The 16871-nt window shown below is 46.3% G+C and overlaps 1 protein-coding gene across 1 annotated transcript; it reads right to left on the bottom strand.

The window, feature by feature from the left end:
- Nucleotides 1-4193: 4193 nt before the first annotated feature.
- Crz (Corazonin) lies at nt 4194-16643 on the bottom strand. Its single transcript, XM_084606755.1, has 2 exons — nt 16461-16643; nt 4194-4280 (listed from the first exon to the last, which is right to left on the bottom strand). Exons 1-2 carry the CDS (start codon nt 16641-16643, stop codon nt 4194-4196), a joined length of 270 nt encoding a protein of 89 aa, XP_084462881.1.
- Between the last annotated feature and the right edge of the window lie 228 nt (nt 16644-16871).

Genomic DNA, 16871 nt, shown 5'->3' with positions numbered 1-16871 from the left:
TTTCTTCACTGGACCTGAGAGAGCCCGAGTTAGGGGGAGGGGGGGTCTAAGTTTGAAACGCAGCTTCACGGCTAACGACTACCTCAGTGCTTCGCTGCGTTGTCAAAATTTCCCGAAACGGGGTGCTCTCATCGCAATGCTTGCCGGGCAGCGGAAAGTCCTCCTCTATCGTACCCATCTACTGACTGCGCTTGTTGTGCCACGGCCGGTCGCGAGGGGAGCAGAAGAGCGCGCTTTTGACACGATCAACCTGTCGCCATGCGTCTCCGTGGCGATCCTCGCCGTAGCCGGCAGACTTCTGCGAGGCAGCGCGTATGCCTTTCAGCGGGTCTACTAATACATTTCGGCGCATGCGTGCGGAATTAAATGAAGACGCCTGTGCGGATTCCCTCATCATTTCTGACATTCTACATACCCTACGTTAATGCCGGGCCCATGTAATTTTATTTCATTGTAAGCTTGCGCTCTTTACTTCACGTTCAGTAACTGTACAGTATGTATGCATCACCATTAACTGTGTGAATTACTCCAGTACCTAATTGGCTTCTAATTGGCAGTACCTAATTGGCTTGATCAGCGCAGCTGCTAGGCTATTGAAGTAACGTGTGCGCGTAGTGCCGCATAAACTTTCAACCCACGCGGGAATTTAACATATTTACCGAGAGCTATCGGCTGGGCTAATTAAATTCATACAGTGGTGCGTTACACACAACAGGTAAGTAGATCCTACATGCGGCTCTTCAAACACTCTCTAATTTTACGGTTTCCCGGCTCCCATGTTTGCCCTATTTTTTACCTAATTTTGCGCGATGCTGTTGTCAAAACTCGTTTTTTTTTTTTTACATGTATCCAGAATGTCTGAATGCATTTGTTTGCTCTTGTGCAGTAATGCCCCACCCCTTTAAAGCGCGCAAACGCTGGAACATAGCAGGTTGCGGTGGTTGCGGCTGGAATCGCCATGGATGAATAGATGGATGGATCGAATATACGAGCGTCTCCATTGAAGCGAGGTGGTAGCAGTTGCTATCATGCTTGTTGTTTTCTCTATATCTTAACTATTGTTTTAGATCGGTTAACTACACCACCATTCCATTTACTGATTTTTTGTTTCAACATTTAACATTGTCACTTTTCTGCTTTTAAGCCACCAATCTTCCAATCGTTTTTTGTTAGCTTCCACCGCAGGTTCATTCACCCGCCCACTGGTATCTGTAATACCCAGGGCTTCTGGAAGACTGACTGCGCCTGCATCGACTTCCGGATGGATACCATGACATGTCGAGTATAAGATAGTTAATTGTGTCCATGGATTTACCACATACTACATATATGTCATCTTCATGGTTAAATTTCTTTTTGTAGCTGCGTGTCCTAAGGCACCCCGATCTAGCTTCAAAAAGTAGGGCGCTGCCTCTTGAATTATCAAAGAAAGCTTCCTTTCTGATCTGGCTTTTCCACTTTCGGTATAGTTCTACACTGTTTTTTCCATAGAATTTATCCAAATTTTACCTTCTGTGTTTTTCCCCTGTTGCTTAACCCTCTTTATTTCTTCGTCCTTGTGACCAGCATATTTACTGGTTAATTTTCTAGCTCTTTTCCTCCATTGTGAGTCAACACATTTTAGGTATGGGTATTTAAATAATTTAGCTGCCCACCTGATACTGTCTAATTTCCTCAGGCGTTCCTCATATAATATTTTGCTCTGAGCTTCCCGTACTTCGAAAGATGCCCAGTCCATATCTCCCTGTATCGCCTCATTTGTGGTTTTGCCGTGGGCACCCAGTGCCAATCGTCCGACAGCTCTCCGATGTATTTCTAATGTCGACTGCACCTCTGTTTTTAGGCACAAAACCGCATTTCCGAAAGTAAGCCCGGACACCATAATTTTTTTTCTTACAAATATCCCTCCGCCCCTGATATCTGTTGTATCCCCACAATGCCCTATAGGGCATTATATGTGCTTCATTATCCCGGTATTTCTTCGCCTTTTCGCCCTAAATGATTTCTGATGCTTTTCAAAGTATGTCAATCCTTCGTTTACCGATACCCAGAGATATTTATATTCTGCCACTCTGGGTATTTCATGGCCTTGTATTTTAAGACCCTGATCAGTTGAGCCGCTGAAAATCATCAGGCCCGACTTAACTGCGCTAAAACTGAAGCCTAGAGCGTCCCGTTCGTCTCCGCAATACTTAACTAGAGTTTGCAAGTCTTCCTGGCTATCTGCTAACAGCACAATATCGTCTGCATACATTAAACCGGGGAGGCCCTGCTCTACCACCTTTCCGCCTAATCTATATGATAGATTAAAACCTAGGTTGCATTGTTTTATTCTCCGTTGCATGTTTATCATACAAATCATAAACAGCAGCCGTGATTAAGGACAACCTTGTCTTAATACTTTGCATACCTTGACAGCATCCGTACTTCTTATCCCTTCCCATGTGATGTCTACTTTGTTATCCCGGTATATTTCCTGTAGAGCCGAGCGTGCTGTGAGAGCCGAGCGTCTCATTGCGGAAATGCAGCGAACAACGTATTTTTGGTGCGTCACGCGAAGCGGCGCAAACAACCCGCGCTTTTAGATAACAGTCTTGAACGGCCGCGCCGGAGCGGCTGATCGGGCATAGATAATGTAGGAGGCTATGCAATAAAGCTCCCCGCTGACAAACACTTATCATTGTCAAATGTTTATCAAAGAACGCTTATCATTTCATAGCTTCACCGTATCTGACTTGTTAGTATTAGAAAATTTTAGATAATGTCGCGGAGTGCCCCGTGCCTGCAGAAACATTAAACGCTTTTCTGTTGCTTCAGCAAAAACCTATAGAATGACCAGTGCCCCTTGGGGCCAATTGACAAAGCTGTACTCTAAAACCAACTCAATCAGCTCAAACTCAAGAAGCACAATAGCTGGTCGTACACATACGCTAGCGTATATGTACGGATTGGTGGGTTAAGTGAGTGGGTAAGTGTATTACCGCGGAAAGCTGGGCGCACAACGTGCCGCCGTGCACGCCTCGGGGAGAAGAAGTGTTACGTTATGGGTAAAAGGTCAGGAAGACGACAAGACCATTGGACGTCCGTTCCTCCGTACAGTCGGCCAGCGCCCACCAGTAAGGTGAAGCAACAAACTTTATTTGAACAGAGTGGACCTGATGACGCAACCGGTCACCGGGTGTCGCACAGGTGCTGCTTGCAGATAGGGAACAGCTAACCATCGGCAACCTTCTGCCTTGCCAACAGCTATGCTAAGTTATTCCCTCTGGTTGTTTGTTTCTTATCGCAGATGTTCTGGATGTGCCAGGAAAAATCAGAGATAGGGGGGGGTCTCAGAGTCAGTGACAGTGGTGAGGAATCGGCAGAGCGAAATTACCAGGCCGTCTCGGTGCCCGCCGTGTGGGAAAATCCTGGAGGGCACTCGATGCGAGCATTGATTGAGCAGGTTTAAGGCGGAAGCTATCGCAGCATTTACATTGAGCTAGAGGGCGATATCAAGTCAAGCCACACTGAGTACTCGTGAACATAATCTCTGGCGCAGATCCGGAAGAATTGCTGTTAAGACGAGCTAAGCAAATTCAGCCCGCGCATTGCTCTTACAAGGATAAACTAGAAACACGAGAATGGTCAGCGCCCGAAGAAGGCCATGTCGATAGGAGCTCATTCCAAGCTCCAGACGAAGCAGAATCCTGCTTCACATGAAAATGAGGGAAATGCGAACTTGTAATAATGAGACCTGCTTGTCATAAATTACATTCGTCGCGAAAACCTCCAAGACGGCTGCCTCTCAAGCAACAAAAACGAAAAAAGAAATGTATATAAAAATTGCCAGCATTCCATTTCGCTGAAGAGAGTTTATTGGGCACGAACGATAATACAGACGAGGCGGCAGCAAGAAACGGCATTTCTTCAAAATATAAAGGCGTGACCAGTGTTTCCCTTCCCTTGCACCTGCCTCTTCTCAATCTGCGGGGAAAAAAAGAGAAAAGCCTGGATGTATCGCCCTGTCGCTGCACCTTTCTGGACAAAGAACAAATATGCTATTTTGATATATGTACACGTCTTGTCCGCGATGTTAGAGCAACAACCGTGAATAAAAAGTGGAAGTACAAGAAAGGGGCCAAATATAAGGTAGCCTAAAACACACATTCATTCATGAAGTACGTGGAACAACGTAATATGCACTGCATTATTCACGCACATTCTTGCTCGTCATCAGTGTGTTCCAGGGCTCTTAGCAGGTGACCCAACCTTTCCAAGATGATGCGATCCCTTGGAGCCTGCGATAATAAATGTCGCCACTAAGCTTGAAGTTTAACATCCACAACCGGCAACTACTTCAGCAAATATTCTGCGAATCTTAAGCTGCACTTTCCACATGCCAATATGCATGCACTTCTGGTGGAATACTCTAGTCTTATTTCTTTAGTGCTACAATTTTAATTCAGTTATACATGTATCAGCACCTACTTACTACGTCGTCCGATCATTGCTCTACAGCATTTAATGAAGCTAGCCGGCGTCTGGCCAAGTATTAACGACTGTCCTTCCCGCAGTAGTTACAGGACATTGTGCGTGCTACCGCATCGCTATCTCGCAACATAATACTAAGTACGGTGATAAATTAGAATCGCGTGCTTTCTTTGCAGGACACTTTTGCCGCACAAAGCATCTAATGATAACAAATTTATTGCTGCATATTTTATGCATTCGTGTTATCTGTAAATCATCTGCAGTTTGAAGCCTGGGAATTCCTAAAGCTGCGGCATTTGTTTCAAATTCTCTATTTGTAATTAAAACAGAATTACGTTTCTTTATTTTACCTGCGGTGTAAAATAACCTGCTGTATATGCTTCTTGATGAAGCGATGCATAAACTTCACTACAGATCTTTATCTTCGGTTTGCATCATAATACTGGATTTCTGCTTACTATAGAAGACGCAAAGCGATTTCTCCTTACCCTCCGATAAGAAAAACATCAACTGCCGCAACAAAATAAGGGGGGAACATTTTAACAAAATTGAAAATGATTGTTTAAAGCTTAAACAATGAAACTGTATTGGAGAAGTTGAAGCATTGGCGACATAAGTGCACTTTTTAACCGAGTCATCTACTTTGAGAATTAGGTTAAACTTTCTTTCTGGGTGGACGTGACCGCTACTTTCAGCTTGCAGCACATTTATTGGCATTATAATTCAAAAACATGTATAGAAAAAGTTATTTCATGATTCGCGATCAATTTTAGCTGGAACTTGTTCTCCTAATGCAAACTAATGTTATATTAATCCATTTCTTGCAACTAAGCACACCAGTCATTTCAAGTGTCTGTCGGTTTACACAGATTTATTCATTACAAGGATGAAGAGGGCCGGGGAAAAAATATTCTCAGGGGCTTGATGGGCCTGCGGCACCTACATATTGAATAATATTATGCGACAATATCACGCAACAAAATAGATTCACAAAAAATTGTGATGCACACATTTTAATAAAAAAAAAGGGAGAAAAAGAATGTACAGTCTGTCAAAAATATACAGCCCAAGGGGTTCGCTTCTAAGCCCTGTAACGAGGCTCCTGGAAGCAATACTGGAATGTATGGGTAAACTAGAGAAGAGCGAAGATGAAATTTGTCATATATATACGAGGTTTCGAGCGCTGCAGAAGCTCAACGAGCTCTGTTACGGTGCTTAGAAGCAAAATTCTTGGTCTGTATATTTTTGACAAAGGCTGTACATACAACGAGACTATTTGTTGAAGCGCAGGAAATGCTTGCAAAGATAATGGACCAGCGTACTGATTAAATAAATATATTTTTATGTAACGTGATAGGTGTTGCACAGGCTTAAAGGAGCGGCAGCAGCAATAAAGTGTAAATAAATCAGACAATGCAAGAAAGCGTGTGTGACAACCTATGCAGCAAATAGCCATGTATGCTCAAGCTGTACCACCGCATCGACCCATCGGTCACCTATTAATTTTATTTCGCGCCGTTCCAGACAGTTACGACCTTCCCCACTACGTCGCTGCTGTCACCCACAATTTTTATTTTTTACAACCTTTTATTAAATCTTTACGCGATGACATTGGATTTCTTGTTTATAAGAGAAAGCCGCCGGTGTTACCCTAAATGCAGATTGGCTAAACGAGTCTGTGACGCCATGCCCCTCAGAGTAAATCAGATTTCACTTTTACGTCACCGGTCACAATGTTAGTTGTGACGCTGTGCCAAAGCTTTAAGGTGCATGTAAGAAATTAAACTGAATTAATTGCCTGATAAAGAAAATTGGCTAATTAGTGAAACATGACTATTGAACTTCCCTTCCCAGTGGGGCAAAATGAGCCCGCTACCTCTGCACAAAGGAGGCATACGCATTCAACTGCGATCAAAACCGACAATCCCCAAATGGATCAACCCAAAGCCGTGAAAACGGATTTATCTTCTCTGACTACTCTGGTGATACAAGCGTCATGAATATAAACGTTAAAGCAAGTCTCCCAAGCTTACAAGCGCGCCGTAAAATGTCTAGACTGTTTATTTCATAAATTTTATGATGTCTTATCACCTAGCAATACAGCCACCGCATCGATTTACCGGACACTATAGTCGTATCAGCTACACCTTGGCCACCATGCCACATGCCCAAACGACAACGCATCCCAACTTTTTTGTAAGGACAATCATCGAGCTGGAGAGCTCTGCCTGCTGACATCGTCCTCCATTTTATTCAAAATCATTTCGAAACCGCCATTCAAAAATTTTTCTGTTAATCCTATCAGACCCACGCCTCAAGTAAAATCCCTCCCTCTTGGGGTCTTTGAGGTATTGGAAGTAAATAGGACTGGCAAAGCACCGGATGGCACGATAATGACGGATGTATAGATGTTTCTTGGCGTTTGGCCCCGCGCCAGCTGCGCTACTGTGAGTGAAGCTGATTAGTGATGTGGAAAGTAACGTTTGGTTAAAGGGCTCCACGCAAGGATTTCACGTAGAAAGATCCCCGCATGCTGTCACGCTCACATCTAATTGAGATTTACCAATATGTTCTCGAAGATCAGTGACTATACTTACTACAGTTTTACGCAGTTTGTACAAAATGCTCTGTAATAACGCGCCCTTACGAGAGGTCTTTTAGAGGATCTACTGAATTGAACTGAAACATGATGTATTTAACTACGGTTAGTTTGAGTGGTTATTCGGTGGCATACATGATGTCACAGTTTCACCGCAGAACAGCACTTGGTCTCGTGTTACAAATATTTCGGCTCCAAATAAAAGTTATATAATCTCGCTTTATCACTTATGTCATTTCGGACGGTATCAATAAAGTAAAGCTCTTACCATTTTCAGCCTGACTTCATGACTCCTAACCGTGTAATCACCGGCTGCTTTAAACGAGAACAACGCTAGTGACTGAACAAGGACTAAAGCAGGCGCCGATGTATAGTACCCATACCTTAATTCTGAATAATGCGAGAAATAATTGCATACACTAAGGACCTGAAGGTGAGGGAGAAACCAAGCAAAAAAAAATGGAAAAGCGAAAAAAAAAATGCTTACGAAACGAATCACACAGAAAACATCTCGCGCTTAGCTCCCGCTCTAAGAAATCAAATTCCATATCAGGAAAGCTGATCAAAACATGCTAACGTAATCCGACTCAAGGGAAACGTCGCAATGGGTGTGGTCACAAGACCATGACATCCGGGAAAAGAAGGCCATCGGCTACGTGAAGAACGCGAACCTAACTTTACTTACACCGACGCACACACCGAGGAGCATGAGACAGAAGAAGACGACAATTGTCAAAGTCCTCTATTTAGAGGCCCGTGTACGTGACTTGAACTCTCGATTCGAGCTCCTCACTGTGCGAGCCTTTTTACGAGCACTATAATCTCTGGCTGGAGTGGCTTCTTCCATTTTTATTACACACCAAACTCAGTTTCTAGATTATCATTGGCCGTAATATAAGCAACCACAATTTGTATTTACTAAGTCCTTTCTGTCCAAAATTGCAGTTTCGGTTACGTCAGTAAGACGTGTTGGCAATATTAAAGCTACTTTCGCACTGTGCTTTGACCAGTCGTTGCCATCTAATCCAAAACACTTGACTACCACTGTAATAAATGGGCACCTTGAAAATTATCTATTACAGTATCCACGACACGCAGCTATTTTCACAGATGCCTCACAACGGAATGAAAAAGCAGCATTTGGGATTTATTCCCAAGCACTCGATTGGAGATTTTCTGTACGGATCCCTGATTATACACCAATATTTACTGCTGAATTGCTTGCAATTGGTTTGGCCCTTCAAAGCGTTCCCGGTAACGTTACTCACGTAATCATACTCTCTGACTGCCTGTCAGTCCTAGCAGCATTAGAAAGCCCGAAAATGCGTCTTTTAAAACAAGCCCTGATGTTTTTCCTTCCGTTACATTTACAGGAAGTACGTTTTTAGTGAGTTCGGGACACTGCGGCATCGCTTCTGATACAATGGCGGATTATTTAGTAAATTCAGCTCTCAATGGGCCTGTTGCCGATGTTGCGCCCAATATTATTTTGCTAAATATATCCCGTTTTGAACTGTTTCAAACGTTAAACTCCTTGAGCTAGGAGCCACTCCTTGCGACTACGGATTTTAACCATTTAAATTTCCATTGGAATGTCCGATGTTGTACCTCGAGGCAATGTGAGGTCTCCATGACGCTCATGCGTTGTAGAATTCCTTCCCTCAATCTTTATTTATGTCGCTATGGATTCACGCCGTCAAATCTTTGTGCGTCATGTGATGACATAGAAACAATTGAACATTACATCCTCTCCTGCCACAGGTATGCTACTCAGAGAATAAATTATTTAGAAATACTTCTTGCGCGCCTAGGATTGCCATTTACACTTCCTGTCCTCCTCTTCTTTGGTGCAACCGTCAAAGGGTATGCCCTAAAACCGCTGTGTGAGTTAATTTATAATTATAGTATTGCTACTGGAAGATTTGTGTGTTAGAACTGATCTGTCTGAATTGTACTCTTTTTTCCTTTTCATTATTTATTTTATTATTTTAAAATTTAATCCTTTTTTCGTTGTTTCCTATTACTATCGTCTCAAAATTTCAATTTCAGCAACACTAACTCCTAATTATTAGGTTATCTATCATACAGTCAAATCGACATTATCAATTATATTATGTCACCTACAACGAATTCTGGCCAATCCCCCACTGTGGGTATGTGCGATTATAACGAGGAAGAAGAAAAAAAGGGCGAAGGCGGCACCACTGGAAGTGTTTGTAGACTGAGTGCTGATACCGGTAGTATTACATGGAAAAGCTGGCGCGGTCAGCCATTGCCCGCCTGATCCGTATACTTTGAGGGTCATCCGTTCCATCCTGACGGGTTTTGGGCTTGCCGGTGAGACGGACATTACGCTGAAGTCGTTCCCGACGACCCCCGACAAAGGCGAGTGCTCTGTTAATGAGTACCATGTCTCCAATGTTGTTATGCAAGACACCCCGAACACTAACTTGACTTGTTTAGGCGAACTCACGTTAGCCTGCCCGTCGATCGAGAGGGGTCCTTACACGATTTCGACAAGAAGGCCATCCAGAAGTGATCTTTCGCTTGCGTTGAAGCGGATTCTAAAGAGCGGCGGCGACAGGTTTCAGGACCAAACAGTGCTTTCATTTCTCGGCTATGATGAGCAGAAGTCCTCACATGGAGTCCACGCGCAAGCGAGCCTCAGGAAGACCACCGCGACGAACGTCGAGGCGGAGTCTAAAGAGTGGCAGCTATGTGTCCCAAAATCAGACAGAGCCTTCGTTGGTCGGCTTTGAGCAGATGTCCTCATCATTGGTCCATGTTGATGAACAGAAGGTCTCACAGAAAGTCTGCGCGGAAGCGAGCCTCAGGAGGACCACCACAACGTCAAGGCAGAGTCTAAAGAGTGGCGGCTATGTGTTCCAGAATCAGACTGAGCCTTCATTAGTCGCCTTTTTTAGGCAGAAGTCCTCATCATTGGTCCGCGTTGATGAGAAGAAGCCCTCACAGGAAGTCTACGCTCAAGCGAGCCTCAGGAAGACCACCGCAACTTCGAGGTGGAGTCTAAAGAGCGGCAGCTATGTGTTCCAGAACCAGACAGAGCCTTCATTGGTCGGCTTTGATGAGCAGGCGTCCTCATCATCGGTCCGTGTTGATGAGCAGAAGTCGTCACAGGAAGTCTACACGCAAGCGAGCCTCAGGAAGACCCCCAGCGCAACGTCAAGGCGGAGTCTAAAGAGCGGCAGCTATGTGTTCCAGAATCAGACAGAGCCTTCATTGGTCGGCTTTTTTGAGCGGAAGGCCTCTTCATCGACCTGTGTTGATAAGAAGAAGCCCTCACAGAAAGTCTACGCGGAAGCGAGCCTCAGGAAGACCACCGCAACGTCGAAGCGGAGTCTAAAGTGCGGCGGCTATGTGTTTCAGAACCAGACAGAGCCTTCATTGTTCGACTTTGATGAGAGGTCCTCATCATCAGTCCGTGTTAATCAGCAGACGTCCTCACAGAAAGTCTACGCTCAAGCGAGCCTCAGGAAGACCACAGCGATGTCGAGGCGGAGTTTAAAGAGCGGCGGCTATGTGTTCCAGAACCAGACAGAGCCTTCATTGTTCGACTTTGATGAGAAGTCATCATCGTCAGTCCGTGTTAATGAGCAGAAGTCGTCACAGGAAGTCTACACGCAAGCGAGCCTCAGGAAGACCACCACCGCAACGTCGAGGCGGAGTCTAAAGAGCGGCGGCTATGTGTTCCAGAATCAGACAGAGCCTTCATTGGTCGGCTTTTTTAAGCGGAAGGCCTCATCATCGACCTGTGTTGATATGAAGAAGTATTCACAGGAAGGCTACGCGGAAGCGAGCCTCAGGAAGACCACAGCAATGTCGAGCCGGAGTCTAAAGAGCGGCAGCTATGTGTTTCAGAATCAGACAGAGCCTTCATTGGTCGGCTTTGATGAGCAGGCGTCCTCATCATCGGTCCGTGTTGATGAGCAGAAGCCCTCACAGGAAGTCTACGCTCAAGCGAGCCTCAGGAAGACCACCGCAACTTCGAGGTGGAGTCTAAAGAGCGGCAGCTATGTGTTCCAGAACCAGACAGAGCCTTCATTGGTCGGCTTTGATGAGCAGGCGTCCTCATCATCGGTCCGTGTTGATGAGCAGGAGCCCTCACAGGAAGTCTACGCTCAAGCGAGCCTCAGGAAGACCACCGCAACTTCGAGGTGGAGTCTAAAGAGCGGCAGCTATGTGTTCCAGAACCAGACAGAGGCTTCATTCGTCGACTTTGCTGAGAAGTTCGCATCATCAGTCCGTGTTAATGAGCAGACGTCCTCACAGGAAGTCTACACGCAGGCGAGCCTCAGGAAGACCACCGCAACGTCGAGGCAGAGTCTAAAGAGCGGCGGCTATGTGTTCCAGAACCAGACAGAGCCTTCATTGTTCGACTTTGATGAGAGGTCCTCATCATCAGTCCGTGTTAATGAGCAGACGTCCTCACAGAAAGTCTACGCTCAAGCGAGCCTCAGGAAGACCACAGCGATGTCGAGGCGGAGTTTAAAGAGCGGCGGCTATGTGTTCCAGAACCAGACAGAGCCTTCATTGTTCGACTTTGATGAGAAGTCATCATCGTCAGTCCGTGTTAATGAGCAGAAGTCGTCACAGGAAGTCTACACGCAAGCGAGCCTCAGGAAGACCACCACCGCAACGTCGAGGCGGAGTCTAAAGAGCGGCGGCTATGTGTTCCAGAATCAGACAGAGCCTTCATTGGTCGGCTTTTTTAAGCGGAAGGCCTCATCATCGACCTGTGTTGATATGAAGAAGTATTCACAGGAAGGCTACGCGGAAGCGAGCCTCAGGAAGACCACAGCAATGTCGAGCCGGAGTCTAAAGAGCGGCAGCTATGTGTTTCAGAATCAGACAGAGCCTTCATTGGTCGGCTTTGATGAGCAGGCGTCCTCATCATCGATCCGTGTTGATGAGCAGAAGCCCTCACAGGAAGTCTACGCTCAAGCGAGCCTCAGGAAGACCACCGCAACTTCGAGGTGGAGTCTAAAGAGCGGCAGCTATGTGTTCCAGAACCAGACAGAGCCTTCATTGGTCGGCTTTGATGAGCAGGCGTCCTCATCATCGGTCCGTGTTGATGAGCAGGAGCCCTCACAGGAAGTCTACGCTCAAGCGAGCCTCAGGAAGACCACCGCAACTTCGAGGTGGAGTCTAAAGAGCGGCGGCTATGTGTTCCAGAACCAGACAGAGCCTTCATTGTTCGACTTTGATGAGAGGTCCTCATCATCAGTCCGTGTTGATGAGCAGACGTCCTCACAGGAAGTCGACACGCAAGCGAGCCTCAGGAGGAAGACCTCCGCAACGTCAAGGTGGAGTCTAAAGAGCGGCGGCTATGTGTTCCAGAACCAGACAGAGCCTTCATTGGTCGGCTTTGATGAGCAGGCGTCCTCATCATCGGTCCGTGTTGATGAGCAGAAGTCGTCACAGGAAGTCTACACGCAAGCGAGCCTCAGGAAGACCACCGGCGCAACGTCGAGGCGGAGTCTAAAGAGCGGCAGCTATGTGTTCCAGAATAAGACAGAGCCTTCATTGGTCGGCTTTTTTGAGCGGAAGGCCTCATCATCGACCTGTGTTGATAAGAAGAAGCCCTCACAGAAAGTCTACGCTCAAGCGAGCCTCAGAAAGACCACAGCGATGTCGAGGCGGAGTTTAAAGAGCGGCGGCTATGTATTCCAGAACCAGACAGAGCCTTCATTGTTCGACTTTGATGAGCAGGCATCCTCATCATCAGTCCGTGTTAATGAGCAGAAGTCGTCACAGGAAGTCTACACGCAAGCGAGCCTCAGGAAGACCACTACCGCAACGTCGAGGCGAAGTCTAAAGAGCGGCAGCTATGTGTTCCAGAATCAGACAGAGCCTTCATTGGTCGGCTTTTTTGAGCGGGAGGTTTCATCATCGACCTGTGTTGATAAGAAGAAGCCCTCACAGAAAGTCTACGCTCAAGCGAGCCTCAGGAAGACCACAGCGATGTCGAGGCGGAGTCTAAAGAGCGGCGGCTATGTGTTCCAGAACCAGACAGAGCCTTCATTGTTCGACTTTGATGAGAGGTCCTCATCATCAGTCCGTGTTGATGAGCAGACGTCCTCACAGGAAGTCGACACGCAAGCGAGCCTCAGGAGGAAGACCTCCGCAACGTCAAGGTGGAGTCTAAAGAGCGGCGGCTATGTGTTCCAGAACCAGACAGAGCCTTTATTGGTCGGCTTTGATGCGAAGTCCTCATCATCAGTCCGTGTTAATGAGCAGAAGTCTTCACAGGAAGTCTACACGCAAGCAAGCCTTAGGAAGACGACCGCAACGTCGTGGCGGAGTCTAAAGAGCGGCAGCTCTGTGTTCCAGAATCAGACAGAGCCTTCATTGGTCGGCTTTCATAAGCAGGCGTCCTCATCATCAGTCCGTGTTGATGAGCAGAAGTATTCACAGGAAGTCTACGCTGATGCGAGCCTCAGGAAGACCTCCATAACCTCAAGGCGGAGTCTAAAGAACGGAGCTATGTGTTCCAGAACCAAACAGAGCCTTCATTGGGCGGATTTGATGAACATAAGTTCTCATCATCGGTCCGTGTTGATGAGCAGAAGTCCTTACAGGAAGGCTACACGCAAGCGAGCCTCAGGAAGACCTCCGCAAAGTCGAGGCGGAGTCTAAAGAGCGGCGGCTATGTATTCCAGAATCAGACGGTGGCGTCATCAGCCCGCTGTGGTAGCACTCCGCTCTTCTAGCTACAGGCCTTAACCGGTGCGCTTCTCCTTTCTGTCGCCTTTGCTCGTACTGGACTTGCCTTCTGTTCTCTGTGCTTGCGTTTCCTTTTTGGCCTTCTTCCCTCTGCTATGTGCACTCATGTCCCGCTGCTTTTTTTCTTTAATGTAGAGATGTGGTTTGGTCGTCCTTGCTTGGCGTTGGATACACCCTACCTCCTAGAAGACTGCTGGCGTGACCAAATGGGCAGATGTCGTGCGTCCTAGGCCTATAGGCCCATGTGGTGACTTCCCAGTTGTTGCCCCTTCATGGATACTAAGCCCGACTGAATTATGGTAGCGCTGTCCCTGCCCGGTGTATACCGCCATCAATGCACAGGGCCGTGCACTTTGAGGCTAATTACGCGAGCACGTGGCCGCCCTCTTCAGACCGACAGTGCACCCTACCCGAACTGCACATCGAAGCAAAGTGACTGCCCATGAGGAAAACTACCTCCGAGTCCCCCTCTACCTGTGCCACTTTGCTTAGATGTGCGGATGTAAACGCGCGTAGAAGACAGCCGCCACATAATCGCGTGCTCTCCCTATAAATGGGCGACCTTGTGCCGTGTCCTCATACGGTATGTCCTGGTTGTGAAGAGTTTCAGCATCTTACGTCGGCGCTCCGGACAAAGAGGTGGTGTAACCTTCGTTAGTGGTAAAGAGAATATAAAGACTGTTGTGAAATGTGTTGCACTTGCGCACCTGCAAGCTTTCCAGTGCCTTGTACAGTCGTGAGCGAAAGTGGTATACAGCACTTAGCCGCTGTCGGCAAAACAGCATCTAAACGCGATCTAGCGACAGCCATAGGGACAGCGACAACGACATATGAATGCAAATAAAATGAGGCACCGCCATGACTGTCTCGATTCCAGGTAGCTATTGATAGATGGCATTACAAAGCAGTTTTCCTAAGCTCCGCCATCGGCTAAGTGTTGTAAACCACTTTTGCTCATGACTACATGTCTGTGTTACCTGATCAGAGAATGCGAGCTGCACAATCAGGAAGTACATAACCACGGATGCAGCCTGTTAATTAGCCGCAAAGTTCTATACTTTCCAAAAGGGCAACAACTAGCCTATGAGCCAGCCGCCACCGCCGCGTTTTGTCGTTGGAATAGAAATCTTCGAAAGAAAAGTAAGGCTTTTTTTTTTTTCAATAAAAAAAAAGCGAAATTTCTTTCCGCACAATACTTTTTACATCTGTAGTGTTATTGGAGGCGCTAACTGGAGACGCAGCAACGAAAGTAGGAAGGTGAGGACCCCGTCATTAATAACCTGGTGTGATTTTCTTTACAACAGAGCAGAGCATGGCACAGTGACTTAAATCCTCAGAAAAATAATTTACTATAGATAGTGAGTAACGCACACCGTCCCAAAGGTGTTGCATTTTGGTAAATGCTTGGATTTAAATAGTTTTATTCGACAGGGCGCAACTGTTTCTAAGGCAATGAATTACTTTGCATCGAGTTTGTATGCATGCTGCAATGCAAGCTTGAGAAAAGTGACCTCTATATGTCCGAACCGACAGCAACGCCAGGTGCATGTCCCAGGCAGCACCTTCCGAAAACACGCAGAAATTTCACTGCATGAAAAAGTAACTCTTCTCTTTGTTTTTTAAGCTCTAGACATTTCGGCAAAATCTAGGCATTCTTTACTACACTTTGTAACCGATTAAAGTTCGCGCGTATTCAAAGGTGAATGTGACATTTTCGAATATTTCTTCCTCTATTTAAACTCAAAATCAGTTCATAGGCTCATCGGAGCAAAGATTCAACGAACACCACGAAGGGACAAGACCAGTACAACTAGGATGCCTTAAGACGTCTCTTTCAAAATAGAGCGTCTAACGGTGTAAACCTCTCCACGTTTCAAGAAACAAACATCAGTTGTAAGTCAGTACCTTTCTGTGTGTATCTTCCTCCCGTCCTTGTCTAAGTCGCACTACTGTTCTTCAAAAGGGCATACCAACTAGCCCAAGCATCAGTTCTAACGAGGCGCAAATCTGAGCACTTGTTTATTAATTTGCATACCAGTGGTAACATGTTTCTTTGACGTATTCAAAAGGCTTTGCCTAGTGTAGCAACGGGATACACTCTACTACATTAAACATGAGAGCCTCATTAACTTTTCTGACCGACACTGATAAATACGTCCTATAATTCTTATTCGCTGGCACGCGCTCACTTTGTTTTTCACTGATACGTACCCACTCTGTAACCATGCTAAAAGCAGCTGCAAAACGCTAAGACGCTTTTGAGAAGTACTAGCTGTATGTGCTGCTTTGGGTTCATATTCTTCAGGCCCATAAATTCTTAGGAAACGGCGACCACAAACTCGAACGACGAATAATTCTATCAAACTACCTCGCGACCCAGTACAATTAAGTAAGCTCTAGAAGTAAGAGACAGGGACAAGAAGAAGGAGGGCAGAAGAACCGTGTCAGATTGCACTCGCTATTATCGCACGCCAATGGTGCAGTAAATGTTCAAAAATGTTGGCTCAGAGGAAACCAAGCAACGCCCCTCTTCAGCAAGCTATAGATGCCTAAAAAGTGAAAAACCAGAAACAGCGCTCATGCCACTCACTGCAGCGAAGTGAAGACGAATGCTTACGATCGTGAAAAAGACAGACGCACTCACAAATTTCGAAAGAAACTCGTCCAGGACCCGATGCTCGGCTGTGAGTCGACTGGGCAGGGCCGCGATGGCCCCGTCCCGACGCTTGCCGTTGGTCCAGCCCCGGCTGTATTGGAACGTCTGGCAGTAGGCGCTCATCACCAGACAGACCAACAGAACTCCGCAAACAGCGACGTTGTGGTTCATGGCTGCTATTCACAGAGGCCAAGCCAACCAGGGGAAGTTATATAACTCATTTGTAGCACTATGTGAATCAACCACCTTAGACATCTTTCAATGGTCATGGCAGATTACTAGGATAACGGCCACAAAAAAAGACACCTTTGACAGGCATTCTGGCAAAAGAATTATGGGAAGTTTATCCGTAGTGATTGTACAGTGGAATTCCCATGATCCTTTTTATTCATTATCAAC

Source organism: Amblyomma maculatum, chromosome 1 (genome assembly GCF_055883805.1).
Source record: "Amblyomma maculatum isolate TAMU_Amacu chromosome 1, ASM5588380v1, whole genome shotgun sequence".
Taxonomy (NCBI): Eukaryota; Metazoa; Arthropoda; class Arachnida; order Ixodida; family Ixodidae; genus Amblyomma; species Amblyomma maculatum.
The sequence above is the reverse complement of the archived record's forward strand: the minus strand, read 5'-3'. Positions and strand labels throughout refer to the sequence as shown.